This window comes from Mus musculus, chromosome 14, assembly GCF_000001635.26.
Source record: "Mus musculus strain C57BL/6J chromosome 14, GRCm38.p6 C57BL/6J".
Lineage (NCBI taxonomy): Eukaryota > Metazoa > Chordata > Mammalia > Rodentia > Muridae > Mus > Mus musculus.
Genome location: NC_000080.6, coordinates 16263879 through 16289973, shown reverse-complemented (window position 1 = coordinate 16289973; position 26095 = coordinate 16263879). Strand labels below are relative to the sequence as shown.

Sequence of the window (26095 nt, the reverse complement as noted above, 5' to 3'; positions counted from 1 at the left end):
CCTCTTCCATCTCAGACCCATTCTTTTTTTCCTTAGTAGTCAGTATAACCATTCCATGCCTTATTTTAAAAAATTATGTACATGAACATGCAGGTACACTTATATATACATATGTACACAAGTACAAGTACATCATCATACTCAAGATACAGTTTGAAAACTAAACAGGATACTTTTCCATTCTTCAGGTGGGGTCTCTCTATGTAGTTCACGTTAGCCTGTTAGCCTGAAATTCACTATCCTCCTACTTCAGCCTCCCAACAGCCCCAACGGCTAAGAATGCTAAGATTACAAACATTCACCAACATGCCCAGCAATGATGTATGTGTGTATGTGTGTGTGTGTGTGTGTGTGTGTGTGTGTGTGGTGTGCACATGTGCCTATCATATGTTCCAGAGAGAAGTTAGAGGTTTATATCAGGTATCTTCCTCTATCTTTCTCCATGTTACTTTTGAGAGAGGATTTCTAATTAACCCACATCTCACCATCTTGCCTAGATCAGCAGCTGGAAGGCTCCCAGGATCTATCTGTGTGTAACTCATCAGTGCTGGAGTTACAGTACAACCTATCACATTTACAGTTTACCCATGTAAACTATAAATTCTGGGGATCCTCATGTTTATGCAGCAAGCACTTTAACTACTGACCTATGTCCCAAGCCCACAACTGCATACTTTCTATGCAAATACTATGAATACTGAAATGCTGTTTTATTCATTTTGAGAAGAAATGTGACACTTAGCATATAACACCCTATAACACTTAAATGAACTATGCAAAAATTTCCATAAATAAAAAGACATTGGCCCTTCTGAGCAGACCTTGGGCACAAACTCCACAGCCAGTCCCACAACACCCAGAAAAAGCTCCATTCTCAGGTGCTTTAATACACCCAGGCCCACAGGTTCACAGGACCCCAGGATCCCTGGAACTTGGCCACACCAGAATCTCAGGGTTCCAGAGGCAGCTTGACTCCTAGGAACTCTGACACACCCAGGATCTTAGGATCACGGGATCCCAGAATCACAGGATTACAGAGACAGCTGAACTGAGGAGTTCTGACACAACCAGGATCACAGGAAGGAGAGGTTCCAATCATATATAGCAAGGGAAGGTAGCATTAGAGATAACTGGATGGCAGGAGGCAAGCAAAGTGTGGACACTGTGCCCCTTCTTAGAATTGGGAACAAAATACCCATGGAAGAAATTACAGAGACAAAGTTTGGAGCTGTGATGAAAGGATGGACCATTTAGAGACTGCCATATCCAGGGATCCACCCCATAATCAGCTTCCAAATGCTGACACCATTGCATACACTAGCAAGATTTTGTTGAAAGGACCCAGATATAGCTGTCTCATGTGAGACTATGCCGGGGCCTAGCAAACACAGAAGTGGGTGCTCACAGTCAGCTATTGGATGGATCACAGGGCCCCCAATGGAGGAGCTAGAGAAAGTACCCAAGGAGCTAAAGGGATCTGCAACCCTATAGGTGGAACAACATTATGAACTAACCAGTACCCCAGAGCTCTGGACTCTAGCTGCATATGTATCAAAAGGTGGCCTAGTCGGCCATCACTGGAAAGAGAGGCCCATTGGATACACAAACTTTATATGTCCCAGTACAGGGGAACACCAGGGCCAAAAAAATGGGAATAGGTGAGTAGGGAAGTGGGGGGGAGGGCATGGGGGACTTTTGGGATAGCATTGGAAATGTAATTGAGGAAAATATGTAATAAAAAATATTTTAAAAAAAAGAGTTGGGGATGTGTATATCTGTTTTTTTTTTTTTTTTCCATTTTTTATTAGGTATTTAACTCATTTACATTTCCAATGCTATACCAAAAGTCCCCCATATCCACCCACCCCCACTTCCCTGCCCACCCACTCCCCCTTTTTGGCCCTGGTATTCCCCTGTACTGGGGCATATAAAGTTTGCAAGTCCAATGGGCCTCTCTTTCCAGTGATGGCCGACTAGGCCATCTTTTGATATATATGCAGCTAGAGTCAAGAGCTCCGGGGTACTGGTTAGCTCATAATGTTGTTCCACCTATAGGGTTGCAGATCCCTTTAGCTCCTTGGCTACTTTCTCTAGCTCCTCCATTGGGAGCCCTATGATCCATCCATTAGCTGACTGTGAGCATCCACTTCTGTGTTTGCTGGGCCCCGGCATAGTCTCACAAGAGACAGCTACATCTGCGTCCTTTCAATAAAATCTTGCTAGTGTATGCAATGGTGTCAGCGTTTGGATGCTGATTATGGGGTGGATCCCTGGCAATGGCAGTCTCTACATGGTCCATCCTTTCATCTCAGCTCCAAACTCCGTCTCTGTAACTCCTTCCATGGGTGTTTTGTTCCCAAATCTAAGGAGGGGCATAGTGTCCACACTTCAGTCTTCATTCTCCTTGAGTTTCATGTGTTTAGCAAATTATATCTTATATCTTGGGTATCCTAGGTTTGGGTGTATATCTGTTTAAAGGAACTCCAGCCATTGTCTTTATTGTATTCTAATAATCCAATTTGAGTATGGAATTTAGTTCTTCCTACTTAAGCACAAGTCCTTTGCTGATACAAAGAATAAACCCTTATCTAGTTATTGAAAAAAAAAAAGAACATAAGCAACAGACACCAAGGTTACTTGGCATCAGCAGAACCCAAGTCTCCCAACATAGCAGGTCTTGGATACACCAAAACACCAGAAAATCAAGATTTGGATCTAAAATCACTTCTCATGATGGTGATAGAGGACTTTAAGAAGGACATAAATAACTCCCTTAAACATATACAGGAGAACACAGGTAAAAAGCTAGAAGCCCTTAAAGAGGAAATACAAAAATCCCTTAAAGAATTACAAGGAAACAACCAAACAGGTTAATGAAATGAAGACAACCCTCCAAGATCTAAAAATGTAAATAGAAACAATAAAGAAATCACAAAGGGAGACAACCATGGAATTAGAAAACTTAGGAAAGAGATCCGGCAGAATACAAGAGATAGAAGAGAATCTCAGGTGCAGAAGATACCATAGAAAACATTAACACAACAGTCAAAGAAAATGCAAAGAGCAAAAAGCTCCTAATGTTTTATCCAGGAAATTCAGGACACAATGAGAAGATCAAACCTAAGGATAATAGGTATAGAAGAGAGTGAAGATTCTCAACTTAAAGGGCCAGTAAATATCTTCAATAAAATTATAGAAGAAAACTTCCCTAACCTAAAGAATGAGATGCCCATGAAAATACAAGAAGCCAACAGAATTCCAAATAGACTGGACCAGTAAAGAAATTCCTCCTGTCACATAATAATCAAAAACACCAAATTGTACTAAACAAAGAAAGAATATTAAAAGCAGTAAGGGAAAAAGGTCAAGTAACATATAAAGGCAGACCTATCAGAATTACACCAGACTCACCAGAAAGCTAGAAGATCCTGGGCAGATGTCATACAGAAACTAAGAGAACATAAATGCTAGCCCAAACTATTATACCCAGCAAAACTCTCAATTACCATAGATAGAGAAATCAAGATATTCCATGACAAAACCAAATTTACATAATATCTTTCCATAAATCCAGCCCTACAAAGGGTAATAGATGGAAAACACCAACACAAAGAGGGAAACTACACCCTAGAAAAAGCAAGAAAGTAATCTTTCAACAAACCTAAAAGAAGATAGCTACATGAACAGAATCCCAACCCTAACAACAAAAATAACAGAAAGCAACAATCACTTTTCCTTAATATCTCTTAACATCAATGGACTCAATTCCCCAGTAAAACGACATAGACTAACAGGCTGGATATATTAATAGGACCCAATATTTTGCCGCATACAGGAAACACACCTCAGTGATGAAGGCAGACACTACCTTAAGTAAAAGGTCGGAAAACAATTTTCCAAGAAAATAGCCCTAATAAACAAGCTGGAGTAGCCACTCTAATATGGAATAAAATCAAATTTCAACCAAAAGTTATCAAAAAAAGATAAGGAGGGACACTTCATACTGGTCAAAGGAAAAATCTACCAAGATGAACTCTCAATTGTGAACATCTATGCTCCAATTTCAAGGGCACCAACATTCATAAAAGAAACTTTACTAAAGTTCAAAGCACACATTGCACCCCAACAGGATAATAGTGGCAGACTTCAACACCCCAGTCTAATCAATGGACAGATCATGGAAACAGAAGCTAAACAGAGACACAGTGAAACCAACAGAAGTTATGAACCAAATGGATCTAACAGATATTTATACATTTCATCCAAAAGCAAAAGAATATACCTTCTTCTCAGCACCTCACAGTACCTTGTCCAAAATTGACCATATAACTTGTCACAAAACAGGCCTCAACAGATACAAGAAGACTGAAATAATTCCATGCACCCTATCAGATCACCACAGACTAAGGCTGTCCTTAAATAAAAAAAAAACAAAAACAAAAACAAAACAAAAAACAAACAAACAAACAAACAAAACAGAAAGCACACAGACACATGGAAGCTGAACAACGCTCTACTCAATGATAACTTGGTCAAGGAACAAATAAAGAAATTAAAGGCTTTCTAAAATTTAATGAAAATGACACATCATACCAAAACTTATGGGACACAATGAAAGAAGTGGTAAGAGGAAAACTCATAGCTCCAAGTGCCTCCCAAAAGAAACTGAAGAGAGCTTACACTAGCAGCTTGACAGCACACCTGAAAGCTCTAGAACAAAAAGATGCAAATATGCCAGAGAGGAGTGGACTGCAGGAAACCAAATAGAAACAAAAAGAACTATACAAGCAATCAACCAAACCAGAAGCTGGTTCTTTGAGAAAATTAACAAGATAGACAAACCCTTAGCCAGAAGAACCAGAGGCACAGAGACAGTATCCAAATTAATAAAATCAGAAATGAAAAGGGAGACATAACAACAAAATATATCATAAAATAACTATGTTTGTTGAATAGCAATAGTTGAAACATTAAAATCATGTTCTACAAACATCATGGAAATATTTATAATTTTTCTCACTGTCCCTGAAATTAGCATTTTCTTAATATTTAACTTCAAAGAGATTTTGCTGTTTTGAAATTTTTCAAATATAATTACTGAAAAAAATAATTTCTCTCCTAGAAACATTGATAATCTTTTTAAAGTAAACTTATTGTTAGGCAATATACACAGATACATAATGCATTTTAAATACTCTCTCACTATGTCAGGTTGTATCATATAAGGGCTTTTGAATATAATTCTTAATGATTCATTTATAATATTTCATCCTCTTTTATTATGCTTAACTCCCAAAGAATATTTTATATGTTTTGAAACTATTTAGAATTCAACATTAGATATAGGATCCTCAGTTATAGATAGTATTAAATATTCCTTAATGATATTTTTAGGATATGAAAGGATATGAATATAAAAGATGAACAATTTTTATGTATTTTTTGATTCTCAAAATACTCAATATTATTAACATGTTTGATGTATAAAATACATTTAAATAATAAAAAATTAAGAATAAAAAAAGACACTGGTTTATTAAAATAGTCTTGGTAGAAAGATGTAATACTTTAGAAATTTCAATGGTGGATAAGAATTAGCTCACTTGGTAAACTGCCTAGAATGCCTAAGGCCCTGGGTTCCATTCTCTGAACTATATAAACTTGGGTGTGGCAGCTAGTTAACTGGAAGCGAGTAAGAGACTGCAGAGTTCTCAGCACATGGTGAACACCTGTATCACACCTCTTCCCTCAAGGCCTGGGGCGTCACCGAAGAAGAGGGGCAGAAAGTTTGTAAGAGCCACTTGTGGCTGACAGACTACAATTAACGTGCTTTCCAGACACAGCAGGGAAGCTGTACATGTAAAACTCACAGTAGTCATGGCAGCATGCACAAGACTTGTGCATACACTCAAGCTGGCAAAATCCCAGCACTGAAGCAGGGAGGTAGGGATGAAGTCCCACCATTATCTAGGGAGCTACTGGTAATTAATAATTGCTGGGGTGAAGACAGTTTTCCTGAAGGGTGTGACACCTGGTGTAGATCAAGCTCCAGGTCAGGCCTCACACCAAGAACAATCAGGAGGCAGAGGCAGGCGGATTTCTGAGTTCAAGGCCAGCCTGGTCTACAAAGTGAGTTCCAGGACAGCAAGGGCTATACAGAGAAACCCTGTCTTGAAAAAACCAAGAGTATTTGGGCAGCACACATTAGGACCAAAAAAAAAAAAAAATATGATATGTAGATGATATGTAGGTGGGGGTGAGGGAGGGAAGGTGAATCTGGGGATACTTGTGGGGTGGTAAATATCAAAATGTACTGTAGGAAATTGTTAAGGAATAAAGGTAATTTTTAAAAACTAGACATGCTGTTGCACATATTATCCTAGCACATGAGGTCAAGGATACATGAGATCTTTCTCAATAGGTAAATAAAGAGTTAAAACGGACTATTCCTGATATGTAAAATTTCAAATGTCCTCTTTAAAATGACAGCCACTACATACCTGCTTATTAAGCCCATTAATAGTTTCTCGAAGTAACTCTTCTTTAACCTTGGTCCTCCTGGACATCACCTCATCATGTTTACAAGAGTATCGCCAGGTGACATCAACTACCTGGAATCAGTTACAGAACACAACTATTTAACAAAAATCACAATGTTCCTTTAATTTTTTTAAAAAATAGCTTTATTTTTTAAATAGCTACAATGCAAGGAACTCTTACAAGTAACTAAGAAAAATATCCTGTGTTAGAATTTAAAAACCAGAGTTGAGGGTATTGTTCAATTAAAAAAAAGAAAGAAAGAAAGAAAAGCTGAGCATGATAGATTACGACCATAATCCAGGAATAAGGAGGCTGAGGCAGATCCGTGAGTTCAAGGCCAGCCTCACAAGCCATAGTAAAACTAAATGAAAGTGAAAGACATTGAAAAGAATATACTTTAATTTTTTTCAACAAAATAGTGATAAGTTAAAATATTTTCAGAATGTTAGATTTTCATATTGTAAAGAGGCTGCCATCGCAGAACTAAACAAATGAAACTTTACCCTCATTGCTGCATGACTACAGAAGCAAATTCTGACAGAGAGGACAAGTAAGGAGAGAAGCCCAGCCTCCTCAGCCATCTTGGGCAGGGCAGCTCAGTAATGTAGATGCTCAAAACAAGTCTCAACTAACTAAAACATAACACGCTCTAAGGAGAAAATAAGAGAAAATCAGTGTCAAGGAGCAGCAAAGCTTTCTTCCATATAATGTAAAAGCAAAATCTTTAAGAGAATTTGACTGATTTCTTTTCTTTTACCATTTAGAACACACGAGGCAAATATTAACAACACAAAATTCTAAAAACAACTTACATAAGAACTTAAAAAAAAAAAAGAAACCTCTAGACTCAGAAGAAAAGAGACACGGGTTTAGAAAATGAAACCTAGCTCATGCTCCAGGCAGGACACTGTGTCATTAGGGAAGCACACTTGGAAAGCACAACCATGCTCTCATTGGCAGGGCTGAACTTAAAAAAGTAAAGCCACAAGGCTAGTGTTAAGGAATGACAAGGACAGGAGTGGGTGGGTGGGTGGAGGAGCACCGTCACAGAGGCAGGGGAGGGGGGAATGGGATAGGGTGTTTCTGAAGGGGAGACCTGGAAAGGTGAAAACATTTTAAAAGTTAATAAAGAAAATATTCCCCCCACCACCGACTCAAAAAAAAAAAAAATAGTAAAGCCACACTAAACTTTGGCAAGGATATGGAGAAACTAGCAAATCTCATGTACTACTGGTAAGAAAATAAAATGGTGCCACTGCTTTGCAAAATAATCTGACAATGACCCAGCCATTCCACTCCTAGGCAACAAGAAAAAGCAAGTATATACCTGAATGTTTACAGCAGCTTAATTTAAGATTAAAAACTAACTCACCCACTATTCATCTATACGTAAATGGATACAAATATCCCTTGGACACCGACAGGGGACACACTGATTCCAATGACTTTATGGTGTTTACAAATGACAGAAGAAACAGCACCCTACCAATGTATGTGGCCCATATGTCAAGTACACTTTGAAGGTGTGCATTTTCTCTGATGTCCTACCTCATCTTTAGAGAATGCTATTATATAGGAAAGCTTCTTGCCCCATCCTATTTCATAAAGGAGGGGTTTGTCACAGACATCCTCACATGCATCACAGTGTAGCCACCGCTGCTGAGATGGAGAATAGACTTCTGTCCAAACATGGTCTACTCATGTGGGAGAAGAGAAAGAAAAGGGAAGTAGAAGTTAAGTTTATAAAACAAGAATGACTTCTAATAACTATAAGTAATCCTCTAAGAATCATATAATAAACTAACTTATAATACTTAACACCGAGTTAATTAGCAAGAACATTTTGTGGCACACATAATTATACAGTATTTGTATTTAAAATGTAGTCAGTTTAAGTCTTAACTAAAAATGATGTGTGCTGTGACTCTAAGGCAGGTAAAGCTTTCAGAAGAGCATCCGAACTAGTGGGCTGTGAAGGAATAAATGTGACTTCTGAAACAAGAACCTCTCCAGACCTGGTTATTCATGGTCTATATTTAGTTTTGAAATGGAGTCTCCTTAGTAGGCAAATGGATACCCAGGCTGGTTTCAATCCTCCTGCCTTAAACACCCTTGAGCGCTTGAGGCTCTATATTTGATTCTGAGAGAAGACTATCAGCTGAAGGTTTCATCTAATTCTAAAACAACAAGGGAAACAAGGAAAACCCTGGAACAGGGAAAGCGACTTTCAACACGAACCTGACATGAGTTTTTTTCTAAATGAAGAGCAAGTTTTCCTTAGTGTCTACAGAATGCAGTAGAGGCTTACTACATCAACTACAGCAATCCTTTAACATGATCTCTATAGCACGTTACTACACACATTCCCATCACACAGAACAAGGTACTGTTAATGTCACCGATAGGATAGAGTCCAGACACTGGGAATGGGGCAGCTGTGAGACAAATGTTACAGTCTTGAGATCTCCTGTGAGGCTGCTACTGCTGTTACCTTACAGAAGGTTAACAGAGAACTCAGGTGATATGAAAAAGAGAAAATGAGGGGCTCAGGCTGTAAACCTCAACTTCAAGTTTACAAAGCTCCTCTCTTCTGTCTCTTCTCTCCTTCTCACGCTGTACCTGTGTAATCCCACACATATCGAGCTTCAAACCCTAATGCACGGCAGCACAGAGTAAAACAATTGGCCCATTCACCACAGCGTCCACATCTTGTTTCCAAAAGTTTCTCGGGGTTGTTATATCTGTTTTAAAAAACAAAAAGACGAGAGCTGTGATTCATGATCAAAATCAAATTTTTAAAGAACTTAAATCACTTGTATGCTAAAACACCAATCATGACTTTTACTGTCTTATTTTAAAATACTGACTTAAAACACAGCCTATACAAGGTACTGTGCTAGTCTTTGTGAACCATGCTTAAAAGGTACAACTGTCTTCAATGAGTGTAGTTTACTATATGCAGTCAGTTTTAGTCTTAATTAAAAATGGGTGCTAACACTTCAAAGAAGGTAAATGCACTGATTAGCCTATTCATACTGCCACACTCAGAATCAGTATTACAAGCCATGTAACAGCTAAGATGTAGGAGAATGGCTGGACAGGGGAGTTTTCATCTTGACTGGATTCTAAAAATATTTAGATAGGCAGTTTTTCTAAAAACTGTGATTAAGATATTCAATGGTTCTCTTGCAAGTAAATAAGCTTGCTATGTAATTACCTTTAAAAATTACTCAATGGATTTTAGCTTGGGGCAGGGGCAGGGGCAGGGGCAGGGATTTAGGGTAGGATACTTGACTATCATACATGGAACTTCAGTTCAATTCCTATCACCAAAAAAGATGTACATGTATAATCCCAGGGCTTGGAAGGGAGGAGGAGACTAGGAATCCAAAGTCATTCAAGGCTAGCCTGTGCTATATGAGACACTGCTTCCAAACTTGAAAACCCAAATGAGGGCTGTGGGGATTAGGGATGGAGAGATGGCTCAGTGCTTAGGAACACTTGCTGTGGAAAAATAAGGAACTGATTTTGGATCCAGTACTCATGTAAAGAGCTGTGGGTGTGACCATGCATACTTGTAACCCCAATGCTGTGGGTGATGGAGGCAGGATTCTTGGGGCTTGGTAGACACCTGTCTCCCTGGAATAAGGTAGAGAATGGTTGACAAGACTTCATTCTCCCTGTGTGTAAACACAGCTGGACTCCTCACTCATATGCAGATATTTTAACTTAGTATAAGTTCCAGTTTTCTTTTTAATAATGACTTTTGATTAATTTCTGGACCCACTTAAAAATGCTTGCTAATTTACAAGCAAGATGTGTGCAGCATTCTCCCAAAAGTTATTTCAATTACAAATGTATCACAAGAATAGAGAGCACTGAGATTTTTACTCTGCACTGAGAAAAGCTGGTGTGTGTCTTGTGCTCTAGCTAGGCAGAAAGGCTAGCTCCAGACCCGGAAGAAAATGAATGAACTGGCTCTGCATTGAAAAGTCGGCTAAGCAGCTGCTTTGCTTAAGCTTAAGTGAATTCAGCATTCTAACTGAACAGGGATTCAAGGTTACATTAAGGCATATTAATGAACTGGAGCATTCTGGTCTTGGGCCAAGTCAAATGGAGTAGAGCAAGAGCAATTCCTCAGTGGTGAAGCACTGCACCAGCAAAGCAGAGGCCTCGAGGTCTAGCTCTGCTAACTAGAAAAACATAACAAAACACCTCCGCCCCACCCCCATGTGTTTATTCTCCAACTTTGCACAGACAACTAAAAGTAAAGCAGGAAATTATTATAAAATGACTTTGCATAAATACCATAAATAGCACTAATCTATACTATATTGTTAGTTTAATTCTGTTGCCTAGGGAAAAACAAACAAAAAGCCTTATAAGAGGGACTTAACTAGGTATGGTACTGTAAAGGTGTTGTGTAAGTGTATGTTGAAGAACAACAAAACAAAGCTGGTTTTATATCAGCATTGGGTATAATATTCTTTTATGTATAATGTAGGGCTGGTTCCAAGTTAAGACAAAACTGAGTACTAAACTCCACCAGAACAGGCTTTTCAAACATGTGGCATCTTTTCTTGCTGGGCAACAGAACTAAACTTCGTAACTATTGCCTATTAAGAAAATCTAACATGAAGCTTATAAGCTACAGGTTGAAAAAGTAAATTGAAAAATTTTAATTTCCCAAGTTTAAAATGGAAATATGATTATTGAGGTTTAGTGTGCACATGTGCAATTTTGATATGTAAAAGGATAATTGAACTACACAGCAGGACTCAGTCTCAAATGAAACCAAATAAACAAGAAAAATACAGAGATTGAGATAGATTTGAAAGGCTGGGACAGAGGAAGTCCTAATTAAAACAATTTCTGCTCTTACTTTTACCCCCGTATCTGATGATTAATTAAAGGCATCACTATCGCTAATATTTTCACTGTATACATCAGCACTTTCATACAGTCAACAAACTGCATAAAGGAGACAGTAAGGACTGGAGATTAGCTCAACTGATAAACTGCCTGCCTAACATGCACAAAGCTAGAGGTTTAGTCCCCAGCACTGGATACATTGTGATACATGCCTACAATCTTAGCACTCAACAATTAGAGGCAGAAAAATTAGAAGTTCCAGGACAGCCTGGGCTACACAAGACACAGATATACACACACGAGGGAGAGACAGAAAAGACAGCCAGAAAACTGTCACAGGACCCATAAGTCAGAGGGCTGTGTCCTACAAAACCAGAGAATGTGGATATGGCTGGGTCTAGTCTGCCAGTTTAGTCTGCAGACTTTTGTCCTAAAGAAATATCAAGTCCAGTTAAAAATGGAGATTAAAAAGCTAATTTAATAATAAATTTGTTTACTATTCCACTGAGAGAGCCCCCACCTCACTTGGCAGGTACCCACCTTGGGAAGCGGTTGCTCAACTGGCAGGCATCACAGTAATGATTCTCCACATTCTTTGCACCCCACTTCAGTTCATCATCATTGGGCAGCAATGCCTCATCTCTAGATCTAGTCTCTCCACCACATTTGCTGCACACAATGTTATTCACCCAGCGAAAAAACTCCTCTTTAAACCAGTGTAGGAGCTCCAGTAGAAGGAAGTCCTCATCACTTACATTAGTACCTTGGAAGTTAGAAGAGAACCAGTTAAGGTTGAAAGCCCCCAAAATTCAAAACTTCCTATATACTTCATGCTCAGACTGGGAGCAGAAATATATGAAAGTGTAAAATGATAAAAGTCTTCACAAAGAATATGTAAGGACTGTTAGATGATGTGGACAGGGCTAACACACACACAGTAAGCTGTGTGACTGCAGTTACAGCAGAAGGGACTACTGCAGTCTCTGCTATGCAACTGACCAGAGCATGGCATTGTCTCAAGGAATAGGGGTCAACATGGAATCGATCCATAAAACACAAGGGAGATAGAAAAATATGATTTTGAGAAACACAGCTTAAGTGGTAGCACACTTGCTTGATGTGTGCAAGGTCCAGAGTTTTGTCACCAGCACCATCAAATATTAATTTTGGCCATATTAAATTTGTTATTAGATATATGCATAGGTAAACATGAAATGATAAGAAAATTATAGGTGGATGTCTGAATACCAGATATGGTAAATATCATGCTGTTAGCTTTTTAAAGATTTCTTTTATGTGTATTGGTGTCTTTCCTAAATGCCTAGTTTCAGATCCCACAAAACTAGACTTACAGAAGATCGTAAGCTTCTATCTGGGTACTCCTCTGTAAGAGCAGACAATGTTCTCCAGTATCTATTATTTTTTTTTGGCAGTGCTTCAACTGTGTAATAGAATTTATTCTTGGATATGCACAACAAAAGACAAACACCCAAGCATATCTAGAGTGTACAGAACAGCCCCAGCAAGTAAGCATGACACAAAATACTGTCTAATTTATCAATAAAACATCACCTCCTGTCTATTTTAAAAATTACGTTTACTCATGGATGTGTGTGTGTGTGTATGCTCATGTGTGCCAGAGTATACTTGTGTACAGATCTGAGGACAACTTGTAAAAATTGGTTCTTCTTATGTGGGTCCTCAGAGAAAATCCTCAGCTTGTTAGGATGCTGGCAAATAGCTCAACTTGCTGAGGTATCTTGTCAGCCCTGCCTACCCGTCCCACTGGGCTATCTTGCCAGCCTTAATCTCTACATTTAATGTTTTGAAATTAAAAGAAATAAAAAATCTATGAAAAAGCACATAGTATAGTGTTATCTAATACATCTGCTATTCATCACAGGTGTCTGAAATAATATAGTATTCTTTAACAATACTAGGATATAATGGGATCTCTGCAAAACTGTTTCTTAAAAAGTAATTTAAGCCCTTCAGAAACAGGTATTTGCAATGCACTTACTCTTTTAAAATCAAGTAGTAAATTTACATTAAGTTGTTAAAAATCTCAACTTGTCTAGATATGAAGTAATTTAAAAATCTTGAAAAGTGTATTAAAATACAAACCATTAAAGTAAAACAAAAAACCAAAACCAAAACCACCAAAACAAAACAAAACAAAACAAAACAAAAAAAGTAAAACATGATGAAAGAGGTCTTCACAGCTGCACACTTGGCTATCAATGCCATCTCATTCCTTTCCTTATAAAGAAGAGCTGGGACACTGACACCAATACTATGGCTAGTTTTAGTTAGGATAGATTATTGCATCTTTATATTTGCTTCAATTTCTTAAGTATGACTGGTGCCACTGAAGCCTAGATTGTGTGAGTTAACTTTTAATAAACTACACTTTTAAACTTTAGTTCTAAGTATAAACCACAACCCAAGCTCACTCTAAAAATGCATGTGTGCACAGCAAGACAGAACCAATGGGAAAATGAATTAGGATGCATATGCATGGGACATATGAAAAACACTTTAATTTATAGACCCATTTATAGGTGGGCCAGTATAGTTCAAACCCATGCTGTCCAAGGGTCAGCTGGATTCCCTTCTCTCCTAGCTTTGTTTGATATATTTCACAAATGTAAAAGCATGGGGAGGTGCCTACAGTTCAGCAATACATAGTATCTCCGAGAAAGTTTGTTCCTTTTAAATTTGTTAATCCCCATATTATTTTGTAATTAAATATAATCTCAATTAAAATTATAAAAGAATTTTTCTCAAAAAACTATTACTACAGAATTTATATGAAAAGAAGAAGATGTTACCTAATAGGCAACAGAGTCTGGCAACTGAGCTCAGGGAACACTTGTCTGAGATGTGCAATACATGCCCCAATACAGCAAACAAACACAACAGCTCGTACAGGTCTCCTTAAGAACTACCACGGAAAGAACCCAGATGCCCCTCAACAGAGGAATGGATACAGAAAATGTGGTACATTTACACAATGGAGTACTACTCAGCTATTAAAAAGAATGAATTTATGAAATTCCTAGCCAAATGGATGGACCTGGAGGGCATCATCCTGAGTGAGGTAACCCAATCACAAAAGAACTCACACAATATGTGCTCACTGATAAGTGGATATTAGCCCAGAAACTTAGGATACCCAAGGTACAAGATACAATTTGCAAAACACATGAAACTCAAGAAGAACAAAGACCAAAGTGTGGACACTTTGCCCCTTCTTAGAACTGGGAACAAAACACCCATGGAAGGAGTTACAGAGACAAAGTTTGGAGCTGAAAGAATGGACCATCTAGAGACTGCCATGTCCAGTGATCCATCCCATAATGAACCTCCAAACGCTGACACCATTGCATACACTAGCAAGATTTTGCTGAAAGGACCCTGATATAGCTGTCTCTTGTGAGGCTATGCCAGGGCCTAGCAAACACAGAAGTGGATGTTCACAGTCAGCTATTGGATGGATCACAGGGCCCCCAATGGAGGAGCTAGAGAAAGTACCCAAGGAGCTAAAGGGATCTGCAATCCTATAGGTGGAACAACATTATGAACTAACCAGTACCCCGGAGCTCTGGACTCTAGCTGCATATGTATCAAAAGATGGCCTAGTCGGCCATCACTGGAAAGAGAGGCCCATTGGACTTGCAAACTTTATATGCCCCAGTACAGGGGAATGTCAGGGCCAAAAAGTGGGAGTGGGTGGGTAGGGGAGTCAGGGGCAGGGTATGGGTGAATTTTGGGATAGCATTGGAAATGTAAATGAGGAAAATACCTAATAAAAAATATTAAAAAAAAAAGAACTACCATGGAAGTGAGTTCTTGTCTACTGTTGACGAGATAATCAGCACTGTGTATATTATCTACACAGCATAGGTTTATCTGTCATTTTACTCAAAAACTAATGCACTGTGATAATAGTGCATGTTTAAAGTTTTATTTATTTATTTATTTTTTCTTTTAAGATTTATTTATTGTATGTTTTAAGTACACTGTAGCTGTCTTCAGACACACCAGAAGAGGGCGCCAGATCTCATTACAGATGGTTGTGAGCCACCATGTGGTTGCTGGGATTTGAACTCAAGACCTTCGGAAGAACAGTCAGTGCTCTTAACCGCTGAGCCATCTCTCCAGCCCATAGTAAATGAACTTACTGATTTTTAATAATCAAATATCATTTATAAAAAAATCAATGAAAAAAGAAAGAGTACTGAGAGACAAACCTCTTTATTCTTTTTGAGACAGGTCTTCTGTATCAGTCAAAAGATAGTTTAAAAGTGAATAAAAGGCATTTGATAAAGGTGGCACTGCATGCAATGGTGCAGGCCTGTAATCTTAAGCACGCAGGAGACTGAGGTAAAAAAGCAGTCCAGGCTAGCCTAGATATACAGGAAAACAGTAGCTCAAAACCAAAAACAAACTCATTAAATAGAAAAAAAATCATTAAACACCAAGACAAAATTGTCATGTCAAAGAAATGTTAAGAGAATGGGTCACCCATTAAGTTGAGACAAGTGGTTACCTAGATATCTGATACTGTTAATACATTTATGTAAGAAGTCTGTCTTTCTCTATAGTACTACAGTAGTTAAGAGTTACAAGAGAGCATGCTTATAACTGGACCCCAGAAGGCCTCCCTAGTATGTGCATGTGTGTGTGCAATGCACATGTGTATGGATGTGTCACAGTACACAGAAGGCGAGCTCAGGTGTTGATCCTTGCGTCTCACACTGTTTGAGTCAGCATCTCCTTTTGTAACTTGTATGGTCGGAATAACTGAGCTTCTGGAAGTCCACTGACTCCATCCCCCATCTTCCTGTAGGAGTGCAGATTACACATATATTCCACTACATCAGTCTTTGTGAATTCTGGGTACTCAAGCTCGGGAATTCATCCTTGTGCGGCCATTTCCCCAGCCTGCGAAGGTTTTCTTAAAAGCATGATTCGACCAATAATACAGAATCCAGAAATGGAAAATTATGTTATTTAAAACTTCTGAATTTTAGAAGGTACACCTAATAAATTAACAAAGAACATTGAGATAGGGAGTAGTAAAATTCTAATGTGTCTAGCAAAGGAAACTATCAATCTAGAACACATAAAACTGTCCTACAAATCAGTGATAATAATCCCTCTTAAAGTAACATCAACATCAGAAGGACAAATACTCTTTCTGTGAAACAATGCCACATGCCATTGGCAAGAGGGAATCTGTCCAAGCAACAGGAAGCAGGTTTCACGAGCACTTCAGTGGATGGCATTCAGCACAAATAAGAACAGAGAGTGATCTCAGTGCCCATGCATGGGGAACTGTGCAAGTTAAATATACACGCAGTGCAGTGTTTAAATACATCTGCACTACAACAGTTTATAGACACCTAACAAGATGTTCCTGATATGAAAATGAAAAGTATAAAGGAACTAAATGTACATGAGATGATAAACTTTGAATAAACTCCACACAGATTAAACTACTTTCTTCATAGAATTACTTGGAAGAATGAATTTTGAAGAATTGCACAATACGGTGGGACCAAGGATTGATTGACTGTGAGAGAATCTTAAGCTTTCTTTAATAATGTTAATGTTTTCTAGAACAGTAATCATGACATAGTCACATTCAAAATAAACTGAGACCTGCTAGCATTAGCATCTTCCTCAGCTTTGTCCCCACAGGTAACAGTATTCTCACTGGGAAAGTCTGTTTGCTGAAGGCCCTGGGTTTTATCCTCAGACTGGGGGTACTATGGAAATGGGAGTGTAGTTACTGAAAAATAGGACGTTAATCAAAACACTTCAATATATTTCTCATCTCAGAATATGAAAAAAGAAAATAATACATGTTAGAAACTTAACTTTACATCAAGAAATGAGGAACACAGGGAAAGATCAGATTAAGGTTAAAAAAGAACATTCCTTTCCCTAATCTTGATCCAACACATAACAACACTGCCTGAGTCATCACAGTGTAGGACAGTGAAATAAATTTCAGCACCACCACTGTGGGGGGGAATAAAGGCAAGGTGCCTTTCACAAGGTGCCTGCAGTGCACACAAGTGACTAGGACTCTGAAGATACAGTACTAAAAAATGCTTATTATAAAACATGGCAACCCCTTTCCCCCAAACATCCAGTGAGCTAATAAACAGAGTACTGAACAATAAGATGACTAGATAAAAATCAATTACATAAAAAGCAAAAACCCTATGGACATAAAAATACTAACAACTAAAATCCTGAGACTTATTAATGTTACCAAACAATTATAAAGGTCAAAACTATTGTTCTGGGCTGTTTAAATGTACTAATTCATTTGTTCTTTTAATTATTTGTATTTCCAGATGGAGGGACAGAGGCAGAGGGGATGCTCAGTGTAAGTAGCAAGCCTGAGCTTATACAAAAGCAACTGTTGTGGAATTATTCTGCATCAATAAATAATATCTAATAACAAAGTGAACCTGTGTCTACCTTTAGGGGTGAATTCTGTTAGAGTCACTACAGCTAGAGATGGTGGAGCATGCCTGTAATGAGATGCAGACGCAGTAAGATCATGAAGGCAGTGCCAGCCCCAAGCTATACACTGAGACCCTGTTTTAAAATCCAAAGAGTGTGGGTGAAGTTCCATGGAGGACCACTTGTCCAACAGATGTAATTCATAGGGTTCAATCTGTAGCACAATAAAAAAACCAACACATACAAATAATACTTGCTGTATATTCCATAAAGTTCTATCTTCCCCATAAACATACATATACCAACATTATAAAAATTCATATCCAGATTAAAAATACTTTTAAGAGAAATGTTAAATAGACATTTTCCAAGGACAATATACAAATGCCCATTAAAAGATGTTCAACATTATTGGAAAGGCAAATCAAAACTGAGATGCTACTTCAGCTCTATTAACATGGTTTTATATATATATATATATGCATGTATATATATATATATATATATATGTGTGTACATGTACATATATGTATATGTACATATATGTATATATATGAAAATATTTTGTTTTATGTAATTATCACATATATTAATATAAATATATGTGATTTTATAGGTATCAACATGTAAAACATTATATATATGTATATATAATAGCTGCTGACAGAGATAAGAACTGAAATCCTGTGCACCACTGATAAGAAGGCAAAAAAAAAAGGGGGGGGGGAACAGACACTGTGAAAAAATTTGGTAATTCCTCCAAAAAAATAAAATAAAATTAGCATATTAGCACCTTCAAGTTAAAATACCAAATAATTATAACTAGGTCTCAAAGTGATATCTGTTTATCCATTTTCACAGCAGCATAAGAGCTAAACATGAAAGCAATACATGTGTCCACCAACAGATGACTAGTAAGGCAAGACACGGATGTACACATAATGGATCATCATCTATCTCACAACAGAAGACAGCTCTACAGCATCTTGTAACATGAACACGTCTTGAAGACATTACACTAAATCAAATAAGCCAAACACAATGCACTTCCATGCAATAGAGCTGTCAAGATCAGAGACAGAGAGTAGAACAGTGATTGTCAGTAGCTGGAGTTAGGGAAGGGCAGGGCATAACCATTTATTCGGTAGGTTTTCTATTTTATATAACAAAAGGGAGGATAGTGATACGGGTCATGTAGCAGCAGAAAAGTACTCAATAGAATGAACTGTATACTTAAAATGCTAGGATAGGAGGATTTCTACATTACTGTTACCACAAAATACTTTTTTAAAAAAGCAAATATATGTCCATTATTGTTATGCTTCTTAAAAATCCACATAGGTGTAGGTAATGTATTTATAGTGTGCACATATAGCCAAAGGCACTACTATCTAGCAATGATGCATACTTAGCAATAAATCATTATGGAAGCCACTACCTTTATCTAACTTTCTAGCTCTGAATAACTTTTCTTGAGCTTTTCTTTTTAGTTCACTGACTGGGATACAAGTCAATGCTTTCTCCTGGAGGACAGGGTTTTCATAGAGCTGCACATGCTGAATGTTGGACTGAAGAACTTTTAAGATGGTTGAATCACCAACAACCTAAGAAGAAAAAAAAAAACTACAGTTAGCCTTTTGCAATACTACGGAAATGATATAATAATGCTGTGGTTCTCAGATTTCATTAAGATGATGTGAATTCACCAAAAACAATTACATGGATACCTTTACAATACTAAGATCGGGGCCTGTCTATTTTCCACTGTGTTTCCACTCATATGCTCTGAACAAGACAGTGCGCTGAGCATATGAGCATCTTTAAACCCTTGGAACATAGGGCATCACAGAGGAGGCATGGTTTTATCAGACAGAGAACGTCAGTACATACCTAAAAGAGGAAAGATTTATGCATGGACAAGAGGGGGAAAGCAAGGCAGTATGCCTACCTGCCAAACTGCTGACAGAAAGTGAAAAAGTTTCCAAAATAACTGTAAGGTGTGAGAAGCTAAAGACTGAACAACAGGATGGGCAGGGTCTACAGGAGGAACACTGCTTCTTCTTCTTAGTCATTTCATCACCAAAAAAGCCTGCCTCTTGACACTGCATGCTTAGAGTTGCGAAAGAAAGGTTAGTCATCAAGTCCATACCAGGTGCTTCCATACAGATGATGGAAACAAATGCAGCTGGCAGCTCCTAGGCTCTGCCAGGTATGGAGGGGTCTACAAAACTGGCATGAGCCATGAGAAATGAAAAATGTGTTAGAATTAGTATCAGAAAAGCAAACCCTACCGAAATAATGGAAAACACAGGTGAAATTGAAAAGAAGTACATTTCCAAGACTAGAACACATATCATAAAGACATTCCTCCAATGGGGTTATATCCTGGAAAACGTGTCACAAGTTGACAATATTTTGAGTGAAATTGGTGACATAGCACACTGCGGACCTTAGGATGCTGAGACTGGTGGAGGTGAAGCTCACTGCCCCTGTTCATCATTGCTAGAAAGTGTCTGCCATATATCTCCAGTCCAAGAAGACAACGAACACACTTAGTTTTTAGGGATGGTTTCTCCTGGATGTGCACTGCCTTTCTTTCATACTACTGTAACACAGAAAACTCAAACCAAACCAGTAAGTTAAAGACTGTAAAGTGGGAACCACCAGTATTCAAAAAGCTGTAGTACAGATCTTAGTAATAAAAGTTTAAACACTAAAATAAAGAAGCCACTGGTATGATCAAACAGCAGAATAAATGCATCAAAGAAAGATCAATCAGAAGTCTAAGACATTTTCTAAGAGTAATGTATAAAAAGAACAGGCATTCAAGATAAATCAGTTTCCTAATCTAGGAGGAATTCTAGAAAAAATTACAAACAATGGAAAAAAAGAAACATCTCAAAGGGGGCTGGGAGCTGGAGAGATGGCTCAGTGGTTAAGAGCATTGACTGCTCTTCCAGAGGTTCTGAGTTCAATGCCCAGCAACCACATAGTGGCTCACAACCATCTATACTGAGATCTGATGCCTTCTTCTGGCATGCAGGTATACATGCCGATACAGCAGTCATATATAAAAAAATAAATAAGTAAATCTTTGGGAAAAAGAAACATCTTAAAGAAATAACAGAAGCAAATCTCACATAGCTGAAGAGCTAGGATGAATGGAAAACTAACTAGACTACAACAGTGAATAGCAGTAGGTAAAAATTATTGAAACCCTAAAAGCCTTTAAGCAGTAAGAAAAATTAAATGTGTATGGAGAACAGGGCAGAGAGTCATGGTATTTTACATGAAGCACATGGTTTGAAATTCTGATGAAAAATGACTAGGAACATAGAACTTATATACAACCTAGCTAATTATGTAGAAGGGTAAAATTAATATACTTTCTAAAATATCACAACACAGAAACCATTAATCAGGAGGCAGGTGCTACTCAACAAGAGCAATCAAGAGTAAATATGAGTGGATTAGCAAATCATTACTGAATGTAGTATGCCAGGCATTGTGTTAAGCACTGGAATATGTGTACAAGAAAGAAATAGTAGCTAAGATCAGTGGCAGGGGCTTGCATCCCAGGTACTGCAAAGGCTCAGGTCAGAGAATTGTTAGGGTCAAGGCCAGAGTGGACAACTAGGTGACACCCTGTCTCAGCAGGTGTCAGGTAAAAAGAGGTGAGGACATAGAGTTCAGTGGTACAGTACTTGCCTAGCATGTATGAAGCCTAGGTATAATCCTCAGTATCTCAGACTTACATACAACACACACACACACACACACACACACACACAGAAGAAGAGAAAGAAGAGGAAGATATAATGAAGAAATAAAAAAATGAACAAAGGAAAGGAAAAGAATAAATCATATATTCATAGATCCACCACAGTGAGTTAACAAATATCTGTTTGTGAATGAATCAGACACTGGAAAAGTAATTAAGACTGAAACAAACAAGGCCACAGCCTCAAAGATCAAGTAGCCTATGGTGTACAGGAATCCAACGACACTTCTATAAATGTTTACTGATCCCCTGTTTACTAGGATACTAGAAATTAAATGGTAAGTTAAACAATTTATTCTTAAGTACCAAAGAAGGCTAAGGATGGAGCTCAGTTGATAGAGTGATTTTCTAGTATGTATAACTGGACATAACCTACAATCACTTTGGGAGAGTCTTAATGAGGGAACATACAGTGAAGTAGGTGGTGTGTGGGGGACTGTCTTAATAAAGTAAATTGATATTAGAAGATTCAGCCCACCATGGGAGGCACCAAGGAATGATGGGTAGATTTTTCTCATGAGAAGCTAGATTAGCAGCTAACAACTTACAACAAGAAATGACCAGCTGCAGTCAATAGTGAGCGATCAAATGAAAACAGGCTGAGCTAAGCCCTTACAGCCAGGTGTGCTGCTACAGACCACAATATTAGACTTGGAGGGCAGAGGCAGGCAGCTCAGTTGATTACTCTTGGTTACACAGTGAGTTCCAAAGCCAGCCTGGGATATACAAAAGCCCGACTAAAACAAAGAAAACAGCTGAAGAAATGTAACAGAACAAAGGCTCTAGATTTCAGAACAGTTTGTAATAATAGAAATAGGGAAAATAAGTTACAAGGGACCAAGAAGTCCAAGTGGCACCTAACGTGGGCTGACTGCAGGCACTGATGAATTGTACCGAATGGTTCAATGGGAAGAAAATGCTAGAACTACCATCAATCTTAGTCAAAAATGTAAAGCGATGAACTTATAATACTGGTTAATATTTAAATGAGAAGTGGCTCCCCCATGAGCTGCAGAAGTACTCAGAGGAAAAACAAGAATGGCAGGAAGTAGAGGAGCGGCCTGCTCCTACGGTGTCTATGATGTGTGGCAGGGTTACAGTTTCAGGTGCTCCTGGCTAAGCAAATTTATAGGTATGGAGGCTTTCGGTTTGGTTTTCAAGACAGGATTTCTCTTTACAGCCCTGGCTGTACTAGAACTTGCTCTGTAGACCAGGTTCACCCCAAACTTAGAGGTCTCCCTGCTTCTGCCTCCTGAGTGCAGGTTTTACTAAACATCATCGCTGGCTTTTAAATATTACAAAGAACTATGACTATTAAAGCTAATACAAGTAGACAGGCAAAAATGAGAGGGCATTCTAGTCTAACATGGATTCCTTCTCTTCTTCATCATTCACCAGCAAACTCTGCACCATAATGTACCAACAACAACAACAACAACAACAACAAATCATGAGCGCTAACAAAATTACACCCCCAAATCCAAAATTATCAGTACTATGTAAAATGGAGATTTATGTTCATAGTTAGAAAGTAAGCAATGTATTTCCAATTTTTAGAATTATGTGAGTTTTCACTGCATTGTTGTATAATGTACACAGTATTCATGAATAAAGCAAAATATATTCAGAATACGCGTCCCTATCTTACATAATGAAAGGATGGAGACACGTCAGACAAGTGTTTGAGAGAAATGGAGACAATGAGAGGATGGGAGAGCAGCAGCATCTGAGATACCAGTGCCACCCGGGAGAGAACAGGCCTAGGAAAGGTACAAGTGCCACAAGAAGCCTTCCTGAGAAGAGAGACCAGAGTGTCAGAGGATGAGATCCCAGTTAACAGCTATATTCAATAGTTGGGAAGAAAGCAAACACAAGTTCAGTTGTAAGGAATGGAACAGTAGAAAATTCAACAGGGAGAACATGCTGACTGACACAAACAGAAATTATTATAAAGCAAAATTTATATAAAACTCTTCATTTTTATTTGAAAAAATTCTTATTAAAATGATACATTTAAAGTGGTGTCTTTTTCCTAAATGCAGATTTTCATTTACTGAGAGGACAAGAACTCATTTAGAGTATTTTTATTTTCAATTTATCCCTTTCTATCTGGAAATTACCTCATTCATTGTAGTTTAAATAGCACTCAAATGATCTTCAACAATAAACTTTATTTTCTTACCTTATCTCATTACATACTCATTGGCCCATAAAGGGGGGCTTAAACCATAGAACTAGAAGGCTGTTGATTGCAGGGCAATTACAGCAGCTGGGGAACCATGTGCTAAGACAGGAGTTAATTGCCTGACACAGGAAAACTTATTTGGAGTTTAAGTGGAAGTTTAAAATGTGAAATCTGTTTGGGACCAAAAAGGTTTCTTGCACTATTCATACTTCCAGTTATTTTGGCTCTGATGTTAGATGTTGAAGACTCTGTAAGAAAGCACAATGCTCGGGATTCTGACAAATCAGTGATGCTGGATGGCCACCCTCACTTCCTAAAAAGAATCAACCATCTCCAAGCCCACCAGTTCTTTTCCACCTTTCACACCATCCTTTATATTTGTGACTTCTCGATGGGAACCTATTCTTAACCATGAAAGTTCTGTATAATAATACATTTTAAGTGACAGTTTTAATTCTTTTTGGAATTAATGAACATTTCTTACAAAAAAAGAAATTTTTCTGTGTGAAAGCTATATATTGTTGCAAAAAGAAACCCAACGAACTACTAAGAGGTGTAAATGTCACCTACACTGTTACCACTTTTCAGAAGATTATGGTTATGTGTATGTGCTTTTCCAGACTTTACATTTCATACGTGTGTGTTTTTGATAAGAAAAATTGAAATGTTACATACATATAATTTCTAGTGTTTAGTTTTACCAGTCTCAGTTTTCCTGTCTTCCCTAGCTGGTCTCAAACAGACTATAACTTATTATTTGTTTTGGCAGGGTCTTCCTATGTAGCTCAGGTTATCTTGGAACTCATGATCCTTCTGGATGCTATAATTAATGTCCCACCTACCACATTCATCATCATCACAAAAAAAGATGTATTTTTACCTTGTGTGTGGGTGTGAGTGCATGGGTACATGCATGAGGGAAGGTGCCTGTGGGGACAGAAGAGCTTACTGGATCCCACAGAGCTGGAGTAACTGATAGTTGTAGGCCATCTGATATGGGTACTGGGAACCAGTGTAAGACTAATACATGCTTTTAGTTATTAAGTAATCTTTCCAGTCCTAGCTTCATCATTTTTAATAGAGACTAAATGTGCAAACATTAGGATCTTTCATAATTGAAGTAATGCCCTTAAGGATGTAAAGGTATGTTTGACATTTAAGAGTGGCAGACTAGCAAATTACTGAACATTAAAATTCGTATACCCAAATAGATTTCTTCTCTTATTAAACAGATCCAGATTAAGAAATTGCCTTATTGTTGGTTTATGAGACAGATAAATTTAAAAATTAATAATCTCAGAGAGAATATAGCTCAGTAGTATAGCATCTATCACTTGAAAAGCCTTGGCTGTCAACCCAATACTGTAATAAGAACAAATATGTAGGTGACTTTATTTTCCCATTATTGTATTATTTAATAATTTCAATGGAATAACCATAAATTATGATAATTGTCTTAAATATATCCTTATATAAAATAGGCAGTAATTTGTAGTGGTTAAGAATTTATGAAAAATTCCTAACAATTTTATATGCATCATGACTTAAACTTTAAAAACTAACTTGATATAGCTACAGAAACAGTTACAAAGTTTACTAGAATTTATTTATCTTCAATGGAAGCTAAGTTTTTTCAATTTGATGTTAGTTCATTATAAATCTCAATTGGTATTAACACTCAAAATGATGATGGTAAAAATAATTGCTAAGTTCTCCTACAGAATAGAAACTGATGATTAAAAGTTTAAATGAAATGATATTTAGAGCCAGAGAGATAGCTCAGTGGTAGAGTGCTTACTGCTTTTACAGAGTACCTGGGTTCAGTTTCCAGCACCTACATAGCAACTCTCAGTTGCCAGCAACTCCAGTTTCAGGGCATCTGATGCCTTCTCCTGACTTGAACTCATATAGGCTCACAAACATAAAGATAAGTAAAACTGATTTTGTAAAATGTATTGCAGATGCCTGTTGGTAACCTCAACACTTGGGATGTGGGAACAGGAGGATAGGAAGTTGAAGGTCACTCTTAACTACACACCAAGTTTGAGGTCAACTCAGGTTACAAAAAAACCTGCATTCTAGTAATTCACAGACAACCAAAAGATGTTCATAAATTACTAGAATTTCATAAAGTTCATAAAGAAGTAAGAACAAAGGGGGAGTTGATAAATACTATCCCACCAATAGTACATGTCTCTAGAAGTTCTTTTGGTAATAATGCAGTTTATCTTGAC

At 37.8% G+C, this 26095-nt stretch overlaps 1 protein-coding gene across 3 annotated transcripts in view; it reads right to left on the bottom strand.

The window, feature by feature from the left end:
- Nucleotides 1-26095, bottom strand: part of Ngly1 (N-glycanase 1) — a 62613-nt gene that overhangs the window by 21953 nt on the left and 14565 nt on the right. For all 3 annotated transcript variants that reach the window (NM_021504.3, NM_001362432.1, NM_001362433.1), the window contains exons 4-8: nucleotides 19334-19499; nucleotides 11953-12175; nucleotides 9160-9281; nucleotides 8089-8234; nucleotides 6501-6611 (exon numbers count right to left, since the gene is read on the bottom strand). In NM_021504.3, the coding sequence (NP_067479.2) occupies nucleotides 6501-6611; nucleotides 8089-8234; nucleotides 9160-9281; nucleotides 11953-12175; nucleotides 19334-19499 (768 nt within the window). The remainder of the gene's footprint in view (nucleotides 1-6500; nucleotides 6612-8088; nucleotides 8235-9159; nucleotides 9282-11952; nucleotides 12176-19333; nucleotides 19500-26095) is intronic.